Source organism: Sorghum bicolor, chromosome 5 (genome assembly GCF_000003195.3).
Source record: "Sorghum bicolor cultivar BTx623 chromosome 5, Sorghum_bicolor_NCBIv3, whole genome shotgun sequence".
Lineage (NCBI taxonomy): Eukaryota > Viridiplantae > Streptophyta > Magnoliopsida > Poales > Poaceae > Sorghum > Sorghum bicolor.
The window spans coordinates 7,238,932-7,255,103 of record NC_012874.2 but is presented as its reverse complement, the minus strand read 5'-3'; the positions used below and the strand labels follow the sequence as shown (position 1 = coordinate 7,255,103).

Here is a 16,172-nt window from a genome sequence, read left to right as displayed (position 1 = left end):
AAGACCATAATATTGTTATCCAACACGTGTGTTTTGACAATTTGCAACAACAGTGCATGGATTGCTGTATTTATTAGAGTCAAATTCCGCGCGTGTCAACACGCACATGCAATGCAACGGCACACATCACAACTTAATGATGATCCATGAATGAAGGCTCAACATACGTACTACTACAAGCAATTTTGTGTGGCAACTGGGAGTGCCACAAATGCCCGGGCACAATAATTTTAATTCCAGCCAAGGAATGATTAGTTTTCTTGGATGCTTGATATATGATACTGCGGGCCATCCGGTGAAACAGAGGCACCACCAAAAATGAGAATGCGACATACACCTTTTCTTGTCACGAGCCACATTTCCACGATACTTTAGTTAGGCAGTTAGCACAATCAATATACACAGTAGTGGATAACTGGATAATAAAGAGCGTCTCCAAGAGACTAGGTAAAATTATATTCTAAACTATAATATTGTAACACCCAAAATTTTCTTTGTTTAAAAATAGCTGAATTGAGTTTAATTAATTATTTTGTGAGCATCAAAACATAGGAAAAATAAATAAATTTAGTGAATTAAAATTAAATATAAGTTTAGAATAATATTTTTGTTGCATACATGCTGGTGCATTTCTTTTGTGATGATTGTTTGAAAACAAAATGTTTTTTTTTCTTTTCTGCTCAAAATTTTATTTGGAAATTGGTAAAAAAAAAGAGGAAGCTGGAATCTCTCCCTTTCTTTTCTCCTTTTGGCCTTTTTGCCCCCCAGCCCCCGCTCTCCTTTTCTCTTCCTGGGCTGCGGCCCAGCTGGCCACTCCTCTCCTCCCCCTTCCCTTCTCTCTCACACCCGCTGACAGGCCGGGCCCGCCTGTCATTTCTTTCCTTCAACCGCTCTCTTCCTCTTTCTCTGCCGCAGTGGAAACCGCCCGAGCCGGTCCCCGCTCCCACGATCCTCCTTCCCCCCCCGCGCCTCGGTTTCTAGTGGAGTGCCTGCGGCCGAGCAGTTTTTCCTCTCCCTTGCTTCATTTCCCCCTGGCCTTGCCCTGCTCGCGCGCGCAGAGAGCCTTCGCCGGAGCGCCATCGACGACCGCGCGTCGCCCTAGAGTTTCGAGCCGCTGCTACCCCCGCTTCTCGCCGTGGTGAGCGCGTCGCAGCTTCCTCTCTCTCCCCGACTCTTCCCCCTAGTAAATGGTGCTCTCTAGCGATTTCCCCTTGGGCACCGTTGGGGCCGGCCATGGCACCATCGTCGGCCACCGCGGTAGTCTTCTTCCCCGACCGCGTTTTAGCCCGAGGTGTGATCGCCTCGTCCTCCTCTTTCTCTAGGTGCTCGCGGATCGGGAAACCGTGGCCCGTAGCGCCCGGGCGACCAACTCCGGCGACCTTGCCGCCGGAACCCATGGCGGCGCCGCCGTCCCCCTTCTCCCCTCCGGCGGCCGCGCCCTTCTTTTCTCTCCCTCATCTTCATCTTCTATTTTCGACCGTCCATCGCGCGATCGACGGCCGAGAGCGCCCCATACCCCTTCGGGGGCGATTTTGCTAAAGAAACCCTGAGTTTTTCCTCTATCCAACCCGCAGTCCATAGCGTATTTCGTAGATTACGCTTTGCCGCGTTGAAAGCGTATTTCCCGTCGGTCAGGTCAAATTGCGCTTTCAGAAAATTACAAGATTGCCACTGAATTTGTTTTGGCCATAAAATATTCGTTTTAGCTCTGATTTGACCCGTTCAAATTGCGTTAGAATCATAATTAAATTCTCTACATGTTAGTACCACTGTTACTGCAGTTTGTAACTTTTTATTTTTAGGGTTAGGTTTAATTAATTAAATGGCTATAGGAAATCATCGTAAATTCGTAACTTGATCGTTTTTTCTCCGATTTTCGTGATCTTCGTATCTATGTGTTCATAGTGAAACGTAGTTTCTGTTTTTAAACATTTTATTTTTGTTTTTGATTTGTTGGTGTACTGTTCTAATTAAAGGATTGTTTTCTTGTATGATTGAACCTGGATGCGTGTTGTTGTGTGGTGCCGATCGAGCACAGACGGTGACGTGTCCGTGGGTGATCCGTTTTATCCTGAGGACCACCAGCAGCTTCCCTTCACCGAAGGCAAGTATAACATGGGTTTCCCTTGTTCACCTACTCACTTAATTAATTACGCATCTGCATGTGTCTAATTATGATAACCCTAAGGACCTCCTAGCTACCTGAGTGTATATTTATGACACCTATGGGTAGATTGCATGTGGGTAGCTTTGCTAGTGCTCTAATTAATTGAGACTTTACTACCATTCTGACTTTAATAAATATTATTAAATATGATGACAAATGATGGGAAAAGGGCTATGGTGCAATTGACTTCGGTCAGGTTGACCTAGACCCTCCGTAAGGACTTCTCTGTAAGCGACTATGCGGGACATACAGTGCAACCGTGATGGTTATATGGCTCTAACTTTAGCTCAGTAGTAGGATCTCATCTAGCTGGTTAGAGGTTACCCGCAAGAGGGGTTTGCCACTTTGGGTATAGAACTACTTCTGTTCCTATGTGTATAGCCGTGATAGAAATGTGCCATAGGAAAGGGGTCCTCTATATCTGCCTGCCGAGGGAACCTCGCGGCCCTAACTGGTTAGACGAGGCCTATGGAAGGTTTCATAGTGTTCCCTGCCCGCTCACCTTGGCAGTGTTAGTGGGTCTTGCAAACCTCGGGCATATGGGTAACACGACTTACGAGAAAAGTACACACCTCTGCGCAGAGTTTGATCAAACTGGTATGATAGCCGTGCTCTCGGACATGAGCGGCCTTGGACCCTTACGGAATAGTTGGGTGTGGATGGTTTTGGGGGAAATGACTCATGAAAATATGACGCGTTGATCGTGATGATTAATGTGGTCTAACCGTGATGGTAATGGTGTTAGCCGTGAAGGTTAACAGTGTTATTATCAGGTACACACGTGGGATAATTGGGTTCTAAGCATAACTAATGAATTATTTAGGATTAAAAACATTGACCAACTAAAATGCTAACTGCAATAGCTAGTGTCTGACCTTTTTGAGCCGCATAAAATCCTATGTTATGCTTGCGGAGTACGAGATGTACTCACGCTTGTTTCTATATTCTTTTTGGACAAAAATCCCGGATGGATAACAGATGACGGCTTCTATGAGGAATTTCCGGAGGACTTCTAGGTTGGCGATCCACCAGTCGGTCGTCCCTGTGTTGGAACTACCAAGCTTTAGCTAGTTATGAGTTTTATTTCCGCTTGTTGCTAGACTTTGATGCTCGTGTTGTAATAAACGTTATGTAAGACACTTGTGATGATACTTCTGCTTGTGTGCGCGACTATTCCTGGACGCACATGAGGTTTATTGTACTCAAATTTATTCTTAAATTTAGGTGTGACAAATATTTAGCTATTGTGTAAAATAAAAAAACTTACTCAAAGCATAAAGTTCTACAACAGTCTTTGTATAGGATAGCTAGTGAGGACGATATGCTATATATGACAAGCGGAAGTTTAAAAATAACAAACGTGCTATTTTAGCAAACCAGATAGCACATCTGTTGGGCTTTAATTTTTGCTTTGAAATTGGGCTTTAATTTTTACTTTGAAAATATAAAAATCGCCTAGATAACATAAATAGCATATCTGTTGGAGTTGCTCTATATAGCCCACCAGCGGGTCTTGGTCTCTTGGAGGACCGTCGGATTCGCATTTTTTTTCTTCCAAAAATTAGAGCAACATTTCTTTCAAATAAAGAAAATAATAGCATAAGTAATACCTCAAAATAAAGTTTGATCAAGGCTTAAAAATCACAAATATAAATTAATGTTTGGCTATTTTGATTTATATTGAAGTTTTTTCTTACAACGAAGGTAGTGATCAACCATCATAGACATAGAAGTTATGAGTACATTCTTGAGCAACCATCTACTCGAGAAAAAAGCAAGGCTCGTAAATTAAAAGCCACAATGCAACTTCAAGCGTTTTGCTTTTTGGGAGTTGCTCAACTCAACCTTATTATGTACAACATATATATTAACATAAAATTGGGCAACATCTTCTCACGTGAGTTCTCTCCAAAAAAAAAAACATCTTCTCACGTGTTTGACGACATGGTCGCTGAAAGTGGATCCTAATTTTCCTAGTCGTCGTTTCGTGTGAAGAAAAGAATCACGCAAAAGAGCATGCATGGTTGGCCGAAGCTAATAAAGCTCACATGCATGGTTGGACTTAACATTCCTTCTCAGTCTCACATGTTTTGACGACGGACAGATCAAACTCTCTGCGCATGGACTTAACGTTTCCATGTCCAGCAGTCAGACTGAACTGTTTGTTCATCTGTTTGGTTGAAGTTTATGCATCATTGTAAAAACAGTAAACGCCACACTGAACTGTTCACTCATCTGTTTGGTTCGGTTAATTAAGGCAAGGCAACGCAGTGGAAAAAATCCACGTTCCGTATCAGTTATCACTCCAACTTGTTGATTGTGGTTGTCCTCTGTCCTATTTTGCAGAGTCCTGCACATGTACAACGGGGAGAAAAGAGTTCTGTATGCAACTATGTACGTTGATAAAAGATAAAGTCCAGGCTAGCTAGATCACATAATTCAGCTTTAGAGCAATCTAAGGCCAATTTTAGTGAAAAAATCATTCTCATTTAACAGACTTCCACATATGCAGATTTGATAACATAGTAAATTCTCAAACAAGAGACATGGAATTAGCTCAGTCTAGATGAAACTCCATGGACACTGTTTACAAGTTTTTATTTTTTTAAAAAAACAATGCAAGCCTATGAAATGATAAACAATAAAAGTCACGAGGTGCATAAATGTATGTGAGCTCGCAAAAAATAAATTCTTTTAAACATCAATCAAATGTTATTGTCTAACATGGATGGCACACTTATAAAAACAATAAAAGTGAAGTTGTCTAGTGCAGCGACGGCTATGAGGCAGAGATGATAACTTGGGTCAGGAAGGTTCTAGAAGCATCCAGAATGAAGAGCTCTCCAGATAGAAGAAAGTATGACAGAGAGGTTATGGTTGTCTAGATTTGACATCTTAGTCGTTCTTGCCCCTAAAAAAATAAAATTCTTAGTCGTTTTCCTTACGAACTTTTAGGCTCAGCCCAATACGATCCAGCTTTCAGGTCCAACGTCCAAACGATTCACAGGCTTGATCCACTGTGTTGTAAGTGGGCTGTCAGTCGTGCTTGGGCCCGTAGTCGTTACAGATTGGCCTAAACACGCACGCAAGCAAAGACCCATAATGCATACTCCCTTCGTCTCCCAAATAAATACATTTCTTTGACCAATACGATCAATATTTGACCATTTGTCTTATTTAAATTTTTGTGCAAATAATAAAATAAATAAATTATTATAAAAATATATCTAACAATAAAATAAGTCATGAAATAATAAATAATGTTTATTAAGTTTTTTTAAATAAGACGAACGATCAAACATAAATCATAGAAGTCAAAGAAATGTGATATTTGTGGAACGGAGGGAGTATTTTTTGGAATTTATTTTACATAGTGTTAACTTACTTTGTATGTGTAGTAGCTACTTATGTATTTTATGTAGTGGTAATGAAAATAACTTGTCACTTGTTCAAAATATAACTTGCTACATACTTGAAATTTAACTTGCCACACACAAGATCATGCAGCTTGTAGTTTTCTCTAGTTTTAGTTTATTGAGTTATGCGTTTGATTTATTCAGTTTTATGAGTTTTGATTTTCATTTTTTCAATTCCTATGTTCCTTTTAATCTATTTTTTATTTTTTTCTTATTTTGAATTTTTTTTATATATTTTATGTTTCAGTTTTTTTATTGTGTCTATTTTAGTTTTCTGTTTCTATTTTTCAATTTTTGTTTAATTTTTAAGTTACCATTTTTAGTTCGATTTTTATGTTTCAGTAATTTAGTTTTTACCAACAAATATACCCGTGCGTTGCAACGGGATAAAAAAACTTTCGTGCTTTCATTTCGGACGAATCCATGACAAATGAGAAATCCTCTACCTTAAGCACAATGCTCGGGGCATATATTGCTAATCTTCCTAAAATCTATATCTATAAAACATATTGTCCATCTGGCACTCCCCATGTGTGATGTCCACTCGGCTTCCTACAATCACTCCCATAGGTTGCAGCACCCGGACATTTACCTAGTAAAAAGAGACATTAACACCTACATTTTGACTTTGCCAAAAAAAACACCTGCATTTTGATATTTCCCCAAACAAAAATTGTTCTGAACAAAAGAATAAGCTCCAAATCATGTGCTAAATATTCTATCATATGCTTAGAAAGTCACAAACAAATTATATGAAACTTCGGGGCTGTTTAGTTCCTGAAAAATTTTGCAAAATTTCAAAATTCTCCGTCATGTAATTTGCGAGACGAATCTTTTAACCCTAGTTAACTCACAATTGGACAATAATTACTAAATATAAACGAAAGTGCTACTGTTGCTAAAACAAAAAATTTTCACCAAAGTCATTTATATAGCTCCTAAATCTACGTGCTCACAACCATCCTACCTACTGCTACCTACTTCCTCCGTCCACAAATAAATGTATATCTTGTTTTTTAAGGAGTCAAATTTTTTAAATTTGACCAAATATATAAAAAAATATATTAATATTTATCATATATAATAGGTATCATTAGGTTGAGCATAAAATATACTTTTATAATATATTTATTTATAGATACAAATGTTGATATTATTCAATATATTTATAGTTAAATTTAAAAAGATTTAACTTCTTAAAAAACAAAATGTGCCCTTATTTGTGGACAGGAGTACTGTTTATGTACGGCTTTCCAATCCATGTCTGCCCGGTTGCCAGTCTTCCGGTCGCGTGTGACCCGCATCGGCTAGTTCACCGCGTTAGGCCACGTTAGGCCAGTTCTATAATTTTCAAGATTTCTTGTCACGTCAAATCTTTAAACATATATATATAATATTAAATATAAATGATAAAATTAATTATATAGTTTACTTACAATTTACGAGATAATTTTTTAAACATGATTAATTTGTAATTAAATAATAATTATCACATATAAATGAAAGTAAAAGTGCTATAATAACTAAATCAAAAAATCGCTAACTAAACCAGCCCTAAAAGCTCAGCTCAGATAGTTCGTGTCTATCCCTCTTTTTGGGTCTTGTTTAATTCTAATTTTTTTGATAAAATAGATACGGTTGCATTTTAGTTTGTATTTAACAAATATTGTCATTAACTAGGCTAAAAAAATTTGTCTTGCAAATCATTGATAAATTATATAATTAGTTATTTTTTATTTATATTTAATACTTTATGCATATGCCGTAAGATTTAATATAACGGAGATCATGAAAATTTTTAGATACTTTTTTGAACTAAACAAGGCATAACTAAACCAGCCCTAAAAGCTCAGCTCATCTTAGGCCTTGTTTAGATCTAAAAACTTATTGGATTTTGCCACTATATATAGCACTTTCGTTTTTATTTGACAAACATTGTCCAATCATAGAGTAATTAGGCTTAAAAGATTTGTATCGTGATTTATAGGTAAACTGTGTAATTAGTTTTTTTTTTGTATCTATATTTAATATTCTATGCATGTGCTGTAAAATTTGATGTGATGAGGAATCTTGTAAAGTTTTGAGTTTTTGGGTACATCTAAACAAGGCCTTAATTCGTGTCTATCCCTCCTTTTTTTGCCTTTTCTTGTTCTGCCTGATCGCGTGTCTATCCATCCTCGCCTCCTCCGTCGTCTTGACCTCCTCCGCTCTAACTGCACCACCCGCCACCACCATGCCCGTAACTAACCGCTTCTACTCAAGATCTGGCGGCGGTCGGAGAACAAGGTTACTAAAAGTAATAATAGTATTTACGTAAAATGAAACCAGAACAAAGTAATAGCTTATTTCCTAGGTTTAGGATAAATATGTTTTAGGTCCACGAGAAAGTTGATTTCGGTTCAAAGAAAACGTTATAGTTTCAGAGTATTGCATGGTTTGGATCCATTAGCAATCGAGGATTTTTTTATCATGGCGAGCGCGGTCTGTCCTTGAAAGCTCCGGGGTTTTTCTTTATCAACTCAAAGTGAGCCAAAACTACACTCTCCCCAAGCGGATTTGGTTCAAGGCCTGTTTCGGTTTGTGCTGATTTTTTTAAGCACCTATCATATCTAATGTTTGGTCATATACATAGAGTACTAAATGTAAGCTATTTATCAAACTAAAAATATAGTTAGAGAGTGATTTATAAGATGAATTTTTTAAGCCTAGTTAGTCTATAATTAAATAATAATTATTAAATAAAACAAAAAATTTGTAATATCTAAATTTTAACACCTCCATCCAAAACACTCAACTTTTCATGACCGATGCCTTTAGAATCGGGTTATATACAGGCCACGCTAAAACGCTCGAGACCGTTCGTTTAGGATCATACGGATGAAGGAGAATCACGTGACGTGGCACAATAAAATGACCTGCTTTGGTGCAGGAATCGTTATATAGAGATAGAGATAGAGATAGAAATAGTCCCGCAACTCGGAGTGGAGGAGGTTGTCAGCACCCGCTCCCCGCGACTCCCTCGCCGGAGATCCCGCTCGCGCCGAGGTGGTTGCCTCTCCCGATCCGTCCCGGGCTCCCGGCATCCCCGTCCCCAGGCAATCGCGAAACCCTAGCCCCCTTCTCGCTCCCCACCACCCTCCATGCCTCCCCGCCGAAGCCGCCGCCTCCGCGGTCAAGAGCCTGGTGAAGATTGCCCCCACTCTTCGTATGTCCTTCCCCTCATCACGCGTCTTCTATTTTGGCAAGATAGATGTATCGAAATCGATTAGTTCCTCTTGTGTATCCGTTGCCTGGATCGAAATCGAATAGTTCCTCTTTTTTATCGTTTAGATTAGATAGGTTCCTGTGTTTCAGTGGGATTTCTGGCCTCTCTGTTGGCCTTTTTTTCAATCAACTTTCGATAAACATGATGATAATATTTTTAGGTGCCGGGAGGACAAGGAGCATGAGGCTAAGCCTACATCTGAACAGATGCAGGCAGAGGAATCAGCTCAGGTGTCACAGCTATCAGGACGCTGCCTTACCTCGTCTCCAGTGCCATGCATATGGGAGCAGCTGCGGCGTGATTGGGGACGCCGGTTTTATATCAGACTCGATGCTCAGGGATGTTTCCATACATATCCTGATGTGGGTGGGCCATTTAAAAGCTTACTGGAAACCAACGAGGCCATTGATCGCTATCTCGAGGCCCGCCGGGATCCAAAGATGTAAGTTGTCTCGCCTGCATTATGGATTTGGATTTTCCCCTATTTTTTGCGTGCATGCTTGCAGTTGATTATGTTCAAAAAAAGCTACGTAGCCACATTCTTTAATGGCTTAGGTCACAGAAGATAATCACAGTTAAATAAAAAAACTATGGCCAAACTAAGTTAATCTTAGATTGAAAAATATCAGCATATATTTTTTAGTCTCAGAATTCCTCTTTTGGAACCACCAAAAGTTAATGAGAGCATTTTGTAACTTTATTTGACAGTTGTTGAAATAGTGCAGAAGATCGAACTTTCACTTTGTTTAAATTGACAGAGCACAGATAGATGCTATAGTACTAGTGTACCATATACCACTTGTTCTTTTGCACTTAGTACTTAACCTTCAGCCAGCTAAAGAACAGTGCTACCATACAACAATGTTTCCTCATGTAGGAAACAAAGTGGTTATAGGCAAACAATATGTTCTGTTAACAGGTCAAAATAGTGTGATCACAGCGCACTTAGTTGGCCATCTGAAAACTGCAGTGGGATACATTTTTTCCTTAAAAGAAGGTATAGTGCACTTGAGAATTTGTAGGCATATTTGCATACGAACAATCTTGTATAATTTTGCTGTTGTGTTGTTATTTACTACCATGATCTATGTGCGGTAGATCCTAGTCAACAACCTCCTTTGCGAACTAGTGAACCTAGTACTCCCTTTGTCCCCAAAAGAATGCAATTCTAGCCATGTCCTAAGTCAAACCATTTTAAGTCAGATCATTTTATATGGAGAAGTACTGATATTTGTGATACCAAGTACACTATTGGATTAATCATGAAATATATTTTCATGGTATACCTATTTTGTTTCATAAATGCTGATGCAGACTTTATAAACTTGGTTAAACTTAAGAGTTTGACTTAGGACAAAGCTAGAAGCCTAGACTTGCTTATTTTTTGGACGGGGAGGGAGTACTTGGTATTGCTTTGTGTTCTCCACTTTTGAGAAAGTGCAATCTACTGATGAGATAGAATGTTCTTATCTAAAATAGGTGTGAAAAGCAAGATAGGGCTATAAGAGAATGCCTTTACTGGCCTGATGGCACAGTCAAGAGGCGTACAATGTCAGAAAAAACTGAGAAATCTGAAATGTGTCAACTTGTTCAAGCTTTAGTGGACAAGTATAATGAGGACCAAAATCTTTTGGAGGTTTGCTCTCCCTTCTGCCCTCATTGAGTGTCTTGTTACCATTGTTGGGCTGTGTCTTGTTGCTCGTTAATGCAACAATTGCTGGTTTGACCCATGCTTATTTCAGGATCTTGCACACGAACTCAAAGACGTTTTACACTACCAGTCAATTATTGAGAACCTGAATTTGTACTATCATTTCAATTTCACAACAAAGATTAAAGGGGCTGATCCAAATGAATGTAGCATGGACAATCTTTTCTTTGTGGAAGTGAAATTTATCCGACAAGGAAAGCTTACAGAACTGCAGGCTAACTGTTTCTACGCAGTTAATCCGGATGACAATGGTATTATATACTCTTTATCTTAAATTAAGTACTGTTTAAATTCAGTTATTTGGTCGCACTAACTTCAACTTATTTGCCTGTAATTGTAATGTATCTCTGGCTGTAACATATGATCCTTACTGTGTTGACTGTTTGTTTGCCCCTGTTCCATGTGTGCCACCTTCGTCATCTGGGAGCTTTGTATTATTTATTTATTTATAATATGTCAAGCTGGTTAATGCACAACAATGATTGCATAGTGACTTTGTATTACCTTCAACATTATTGGGTGTTTGTGCTTGGTTCCTTTACAGTTAACTCTTTTTTTTTTTTAAATAAAGGTCACTGCTTTGGTTGCACCAAAGATGGAGATTTTGGTATGAAGCACCCTAGCGGTTCTGTTGGATACACTGCTGGTCACTTGAATGTGGGTTTGCCATTTGGACACTTTGCAAAGTGGAAGAGGGACTATGAGGATGAGGAGGATGATGATAAATATGTATGATGATTTATTTCCTGGGAAGCTTTTCTTTTTTTCAACATTTTTGTTGCTTCAGTTTCAATTACACGTGTTCTTCCCCACTTTTACAGGTGAAAGCTAAGGAAGCTGAGCTAAGGCAGATGTTCAAGGTGATGTCATATCTTGTGTCGTATGGTACCATTTTTGTACTAAGATATTTTCATTTCTGGATTGATTCTAGTTCCTGCTTGTGTGTTTATGTCCTTAGGGCCTTGATAACCCAGATGTCATGAAGAAACTATGCACGCCCCCTCCATGGGCAACTAAAAGAAAAGCGCAGGAGTGAAACATCACAGTCCATTGCATTTCCTTGTGTCTGATGTATATTTCGCAAGCAATAGCCCTTTTAATAATTATGTTATCTACACAGGAACTCAGCTTGTTAGTTCATGTTGTAAGACACTGAAGAAGAAAGCATATTTGAGTGGCACTGAGAAACCGTTTGAGTTGAGGTTGAGCTATTTGTAACATGCTACTCTAAATAAATATCTTCAGAATGCCCTCAGGAGACCTTTTAATAATATTTTCCGCTGCATTTGACCAACTGGTTAGGATTAGGAGATGAAATAGTCTATTGTTTGGAATACATTCAAGGTCAAGAGGATCAAACTGCCTTGAGTGGCTTGTACTGCGGAGCTATTGTTGCATCCAAAGTTCCAGGCAAGTGGGATCATGCAGCAATTAGCAACTGTCGAGCAAACCAGACCTGATCATTGTGGCTTTGTAGTGGTCTAGTGGTGCACCTCTGTGGCTCTCTAGCTGTTTGGTTGCCTGGACCATGGTGGCCTGTCAGGGTGGCCAGAGCCAGGTTTTATTTGTGCATAGAGGCATGCTTGTTTCATTGACCAGTTGGGCCTAGTTGCGCAGAGTTCATGTTTGTTTGGCTGCAGCACACGTGTCCCAACCATCAACTACCATGGATGGGCCTGGTAGCTCATGCATTGATAGTGCATGCAAATACAGAAGAAGAACAAAGAATGTTTAACACCTAATAGGGTTTACAAATTTTACTAAAAGCTAGTCTACACATTAGAGCAACTCCAACAGCTTTGCTATTTTTATTATGAAAGCTTTTTAGAACTTGTATAACAGAAAAAAAAAGCTCCAACAGATGTGCTATTTAGTTTTGTAAAATAGAAAGTTTGATATTTCTTGATTTTCATTGGCCATATATAGCCAACCACTGACACTAGCTATCTGATAGCAAGGCTGTTGTGGATCTCTTCTTTTTTAAGTTGTCTATTTTACAAAATAGCTAAACATTAAAATTTGGCTACTAATTTTAGACAAGCTCTTGGAGATGCTCTTAGAGGCCAAACGCAGCTACTAGAGGGATGAAGGTTTGTTTCACCTTGCTTTAGCTGAAGGGGGGACAGGAGGCAGTGAAGAGGCGAAAGCTGGTGACGGCCTGAGGGGGGAAGTAGACCTATCGTCGAAGAGCACTAAGTGCTCCAGCCACCAGCAGCTCAGAGAAGAGGAAGATGCTGCCCGATCGAAGGCGGCCCTACACACTGGCAAGGCCGGGCAGCAGAGAGGCCCCAACCGCGGAGGCGACGATGACCTGCTTCAACCACACCGTCACGAGGTATCTAGTCGCTACTTGAGAGAAGTGAGGAAGAGGGAGGCGAAAGAGAGAAAAGGGCTACCAAATCCTAGCCTAGACAAGCATGGCGCCAGCCAAGCTTAGGAGAAACGAAAATGGATTTGATTTCCAGGGTTGCCTGAGGAACGCTTTGAAGACTGTACCATCTGAGACCGAGTGGTAGGCCCGTACTGGCATGCACGGATAGCAGATAGAAGTTCATGGAGGAGGTCGTCGTAACCCGTTTTGTTGGCAGCACAGTAAATACTTTTTTTCAAAAATTCTCGAGGAGCTCAGGCTAGTCCTAATAGATGATGTTGTACTCCAAAATCCAAGACTGTCACGTAGGATACATGTACAATTGGGATCAAATAAAATTTTTCAGGCCTTGTTTAGTTACACCCGAAATCCAAAAACTTTTCAAGATTCCCCGTTGCATCGAGTCCAAAAAGTTTTTGGATCTAAACAAGACCTCGGTGCTTGTATGACACTATTATTTCTTTTGTAGTGTAATAGTGGCGTGCGGTGGCGGCGGCCCAAAGAAACAGGCAACTGTCCGCAATCCTCCATCCCTCTCCTACTTCCTCTACCACCCCTCCCCCCCTTCAACTTCGGTGATTCACGTGGCTGGCGGAGCAGATCTAGGATCTCCAAGGCTGGATCATGTGCCTCCCTCTCCGAATCTAGTGGTTTGGTGACGTTAGGCGTGGTGGTGGTCACCCTCTCTTGTACCGATCGTGTGGTGGTCTACAGGGTGGGTTCGGTGGCTTGCGGGCCGTCAGGGCCGATCTCGCACCTGGTTGCACTGCTGGCAGTGTGGTAGCCACCGGATCTCGCGCGTGGATGGCCACCGGGAACAGATCTCGCAGGGTGGTTGCTAGATGGTTGGCTCGGCCGGATCTCGGTCTTGGCTACACGGTTGGTGGTGGCGTGGTCGGCTGGGCGTGCAGTTACTACGGATCTAGCGTTTGGGGCTTTGTCAGTGTGGTACCATGCCTAGCGGTGGCTACATTTCGTCAGTCACGGGTCCCGTCATTGCTAGAAGCGCGGCCGCAGCTCCATCCTAGGCGCCCCTAGGCATAGTGGCTCCCCTTTCATGTGGTGTGGAGAAACCATGCTTGGGTGAACACCCTGCCCGGCTTTGCTCTGGTCTGGTGGTGGTGGCGCTGTCTGTGTCATTTTCCTTCCTAAAGGGCATCATCAAAGCTTATGCTCACCATGCCGAGGATGGTTCTAGGATGAAAGTCCTCGTGTGCTTCTATCTACGATGATGGCATCTATGGACATCAGTTCTCTTCTTGAAGGTGTCATTGGAGGGCTCCTGTTGTCGTGCTTCTGCTCCTTTAGCGTCCTTGCTTAGAAGGAGCTATTGTTGTGTTGTGGTGTGCCTGATTGTGCTTTGAAAGAGCATCTAGGCCCCTAGTGATTTCGGTGATTAATGACATTATTGATTACTATGACTAACGTGGGTTTTGCAGAGGCAAAGTCATAGGTAAGGTCATGGTATATAGGTACTCGATGGACAGGGACGTACATGCCTACTTAATAGTGGAAATCGTTTCGGTTTTTAAAGGATGGATGGAAATCATCAAGACTAGACTAGGTCTAAGTGCCATATGGTGAAGAAGGGCACTTAGAGTAGTTTAGGACTTTGTTCTCCTTTGACCGTACTATTAAGAGGGGCTTTGATCTAGTAGCTTGACTTAGGCAAGGCTTTAGGTTTAGGTGTGGTGCACACTTGGTAAACCTAGCACTAGGCAGCTTAGAGATAGTCCTTAGATCGAGAGGAACCAACTTTGTTTTGGAGCGATCGCGTTTTGACGAAGTTTGGGTGCCCAAAGGGGCACCGGACGCTGCACCGGACACTCTGTGAGTGCGTCCGGTGAGGTCCCTAGCCGTTAGAATAGTGTGGTGCTTAGGGTTAGGCACCGGACGCTAGCACCGGACGCACCGGGTAGCGTCCGGTCCCTTACCCAGGGAGGTTGCAAGCCTACCCTGAGCACCGGACGCTAGCACCGGACGCTCCGTGTAGCGTCCGGTCCCATGCACAGGGAGCATGTAAAGTTCTCCCAAGCACCGGACGGTGCACCGGACGCTAAGAGTTAGCGTCCGGTGACCTGTCAGAGGAAAGTGCAGGTAGCCGTTATGTCGCACCGGACGCTCGGTGCAGTGCGTCCGGTGCAACATAATGTGCGTCCGGTGACCCCGTTTTCAGTGGAAAACGGTTGGCCGACCTTTGGACTTCGTGGATAGTATTTATACTCCTCCACCTCGTCCATGAGAGGTCTCTTGCCCATTTGAACTTCAGAGAACCTTGTTGTGGAGCAAGAGAGTTGCAAGAGCCTAGAGAGGATTGAGATTTGAGTGATTTCTTGAGAGAATCCTTCTCTAGTGAGTTCCAAGAGTCAAGTGTGCATCCACCTCTCTCTAGAGCCTTGTTTGGGTCAAGTGAGAGTTTCTTTGCTTGTTACTCTTGGTGATCGCCATCACCTAGACGGTTCGGTGGTGATTGGAGGCACGAAGACCGCTCGGAGTTCTTGTGGGTGGCTCGTGTCAAGCTTGTGAGTGGTTTTGGGCGTTTCACCGCGACGGAGTGTCGAAGAATCAGCCCGTAGAGAGCACTTGGTCCTTGCGCGGACCAAGGGGGAGCAAGACCCTTGCGCGGGTGCTCCAACGAGGACTAGTGGAGAGTGGCGACTCTCCGATACCTCGGCAAAACATCGCCGAGCACTTTCTTCCACTACTCCTTTACTTTCTAGCATTTACTTTGTGCTTTTACATTCTTAGAATTGCCATGCTAGAATAGGATTGGAACTAGGTTGCAAAACTTTTATCCGGTAGCTCTCTAGGTAACACTAGGCACAAGGGGTTGAATTGGAGCTTGTAGGTTGCTTAAATTTTTTAGAGAAACCCAATTCACCCCCCCTCTTGGGCATCTTGATCCTTTCAATTGGTATCAGAGCCTAGTGCTCATTATTTAGGCTTCACCGCCTAGAGAAAGATGTCTAAACGGGATGGACCGCCACCCATGTTCGATGGGAATGACTTCCCGTATTGGAAAATACGGATGGAGTCATACCTTGAGGCATGCGATGTAAAGTGCCTAAAAGCCGCGACCGAAGGGTTTGCCCCTCCGGAAAGAGCCACCGCTCTTACTCCACAAGAGCAAGAAAACGAGAAGTGGAATGCAAAGGCCAAAAACCACATCTTTAGAGGTCTTTGCAAAGAGGTGTTCAACCGCGTTCGGAGCCACAAAACCGCCAATGAACTTTGGAAGGAAC

At 41.8% G+C, this 16,172-nt stretch overlaps 1 protein-coding gene across 1 annotated transcript; it reads left to right on the top strand.

Moving 5' to 3' along the window:
• LOC8079743 lies at positions 8,506-11,844 on the top strand. The gene is made up of 7 exons (XM_002450390.2): positions 8,506-8,788; positions 9,009-9,290; positions 10,328-10,484; positions 10,591-10,810; positions 11,131-11,288; positions 11,381-11,419; positions 11,518-11,844. Exons 1-7 carry the CDS (start codon positions 8,724-8,726, stop codon positions 11,593-11,595), a joined length of 999 nt encoding a protein of 332 aa, XP_002450435.1. The 5' UTR covers positions 8,506-8,723; the 3' UTR covers positions 11,596-11,844.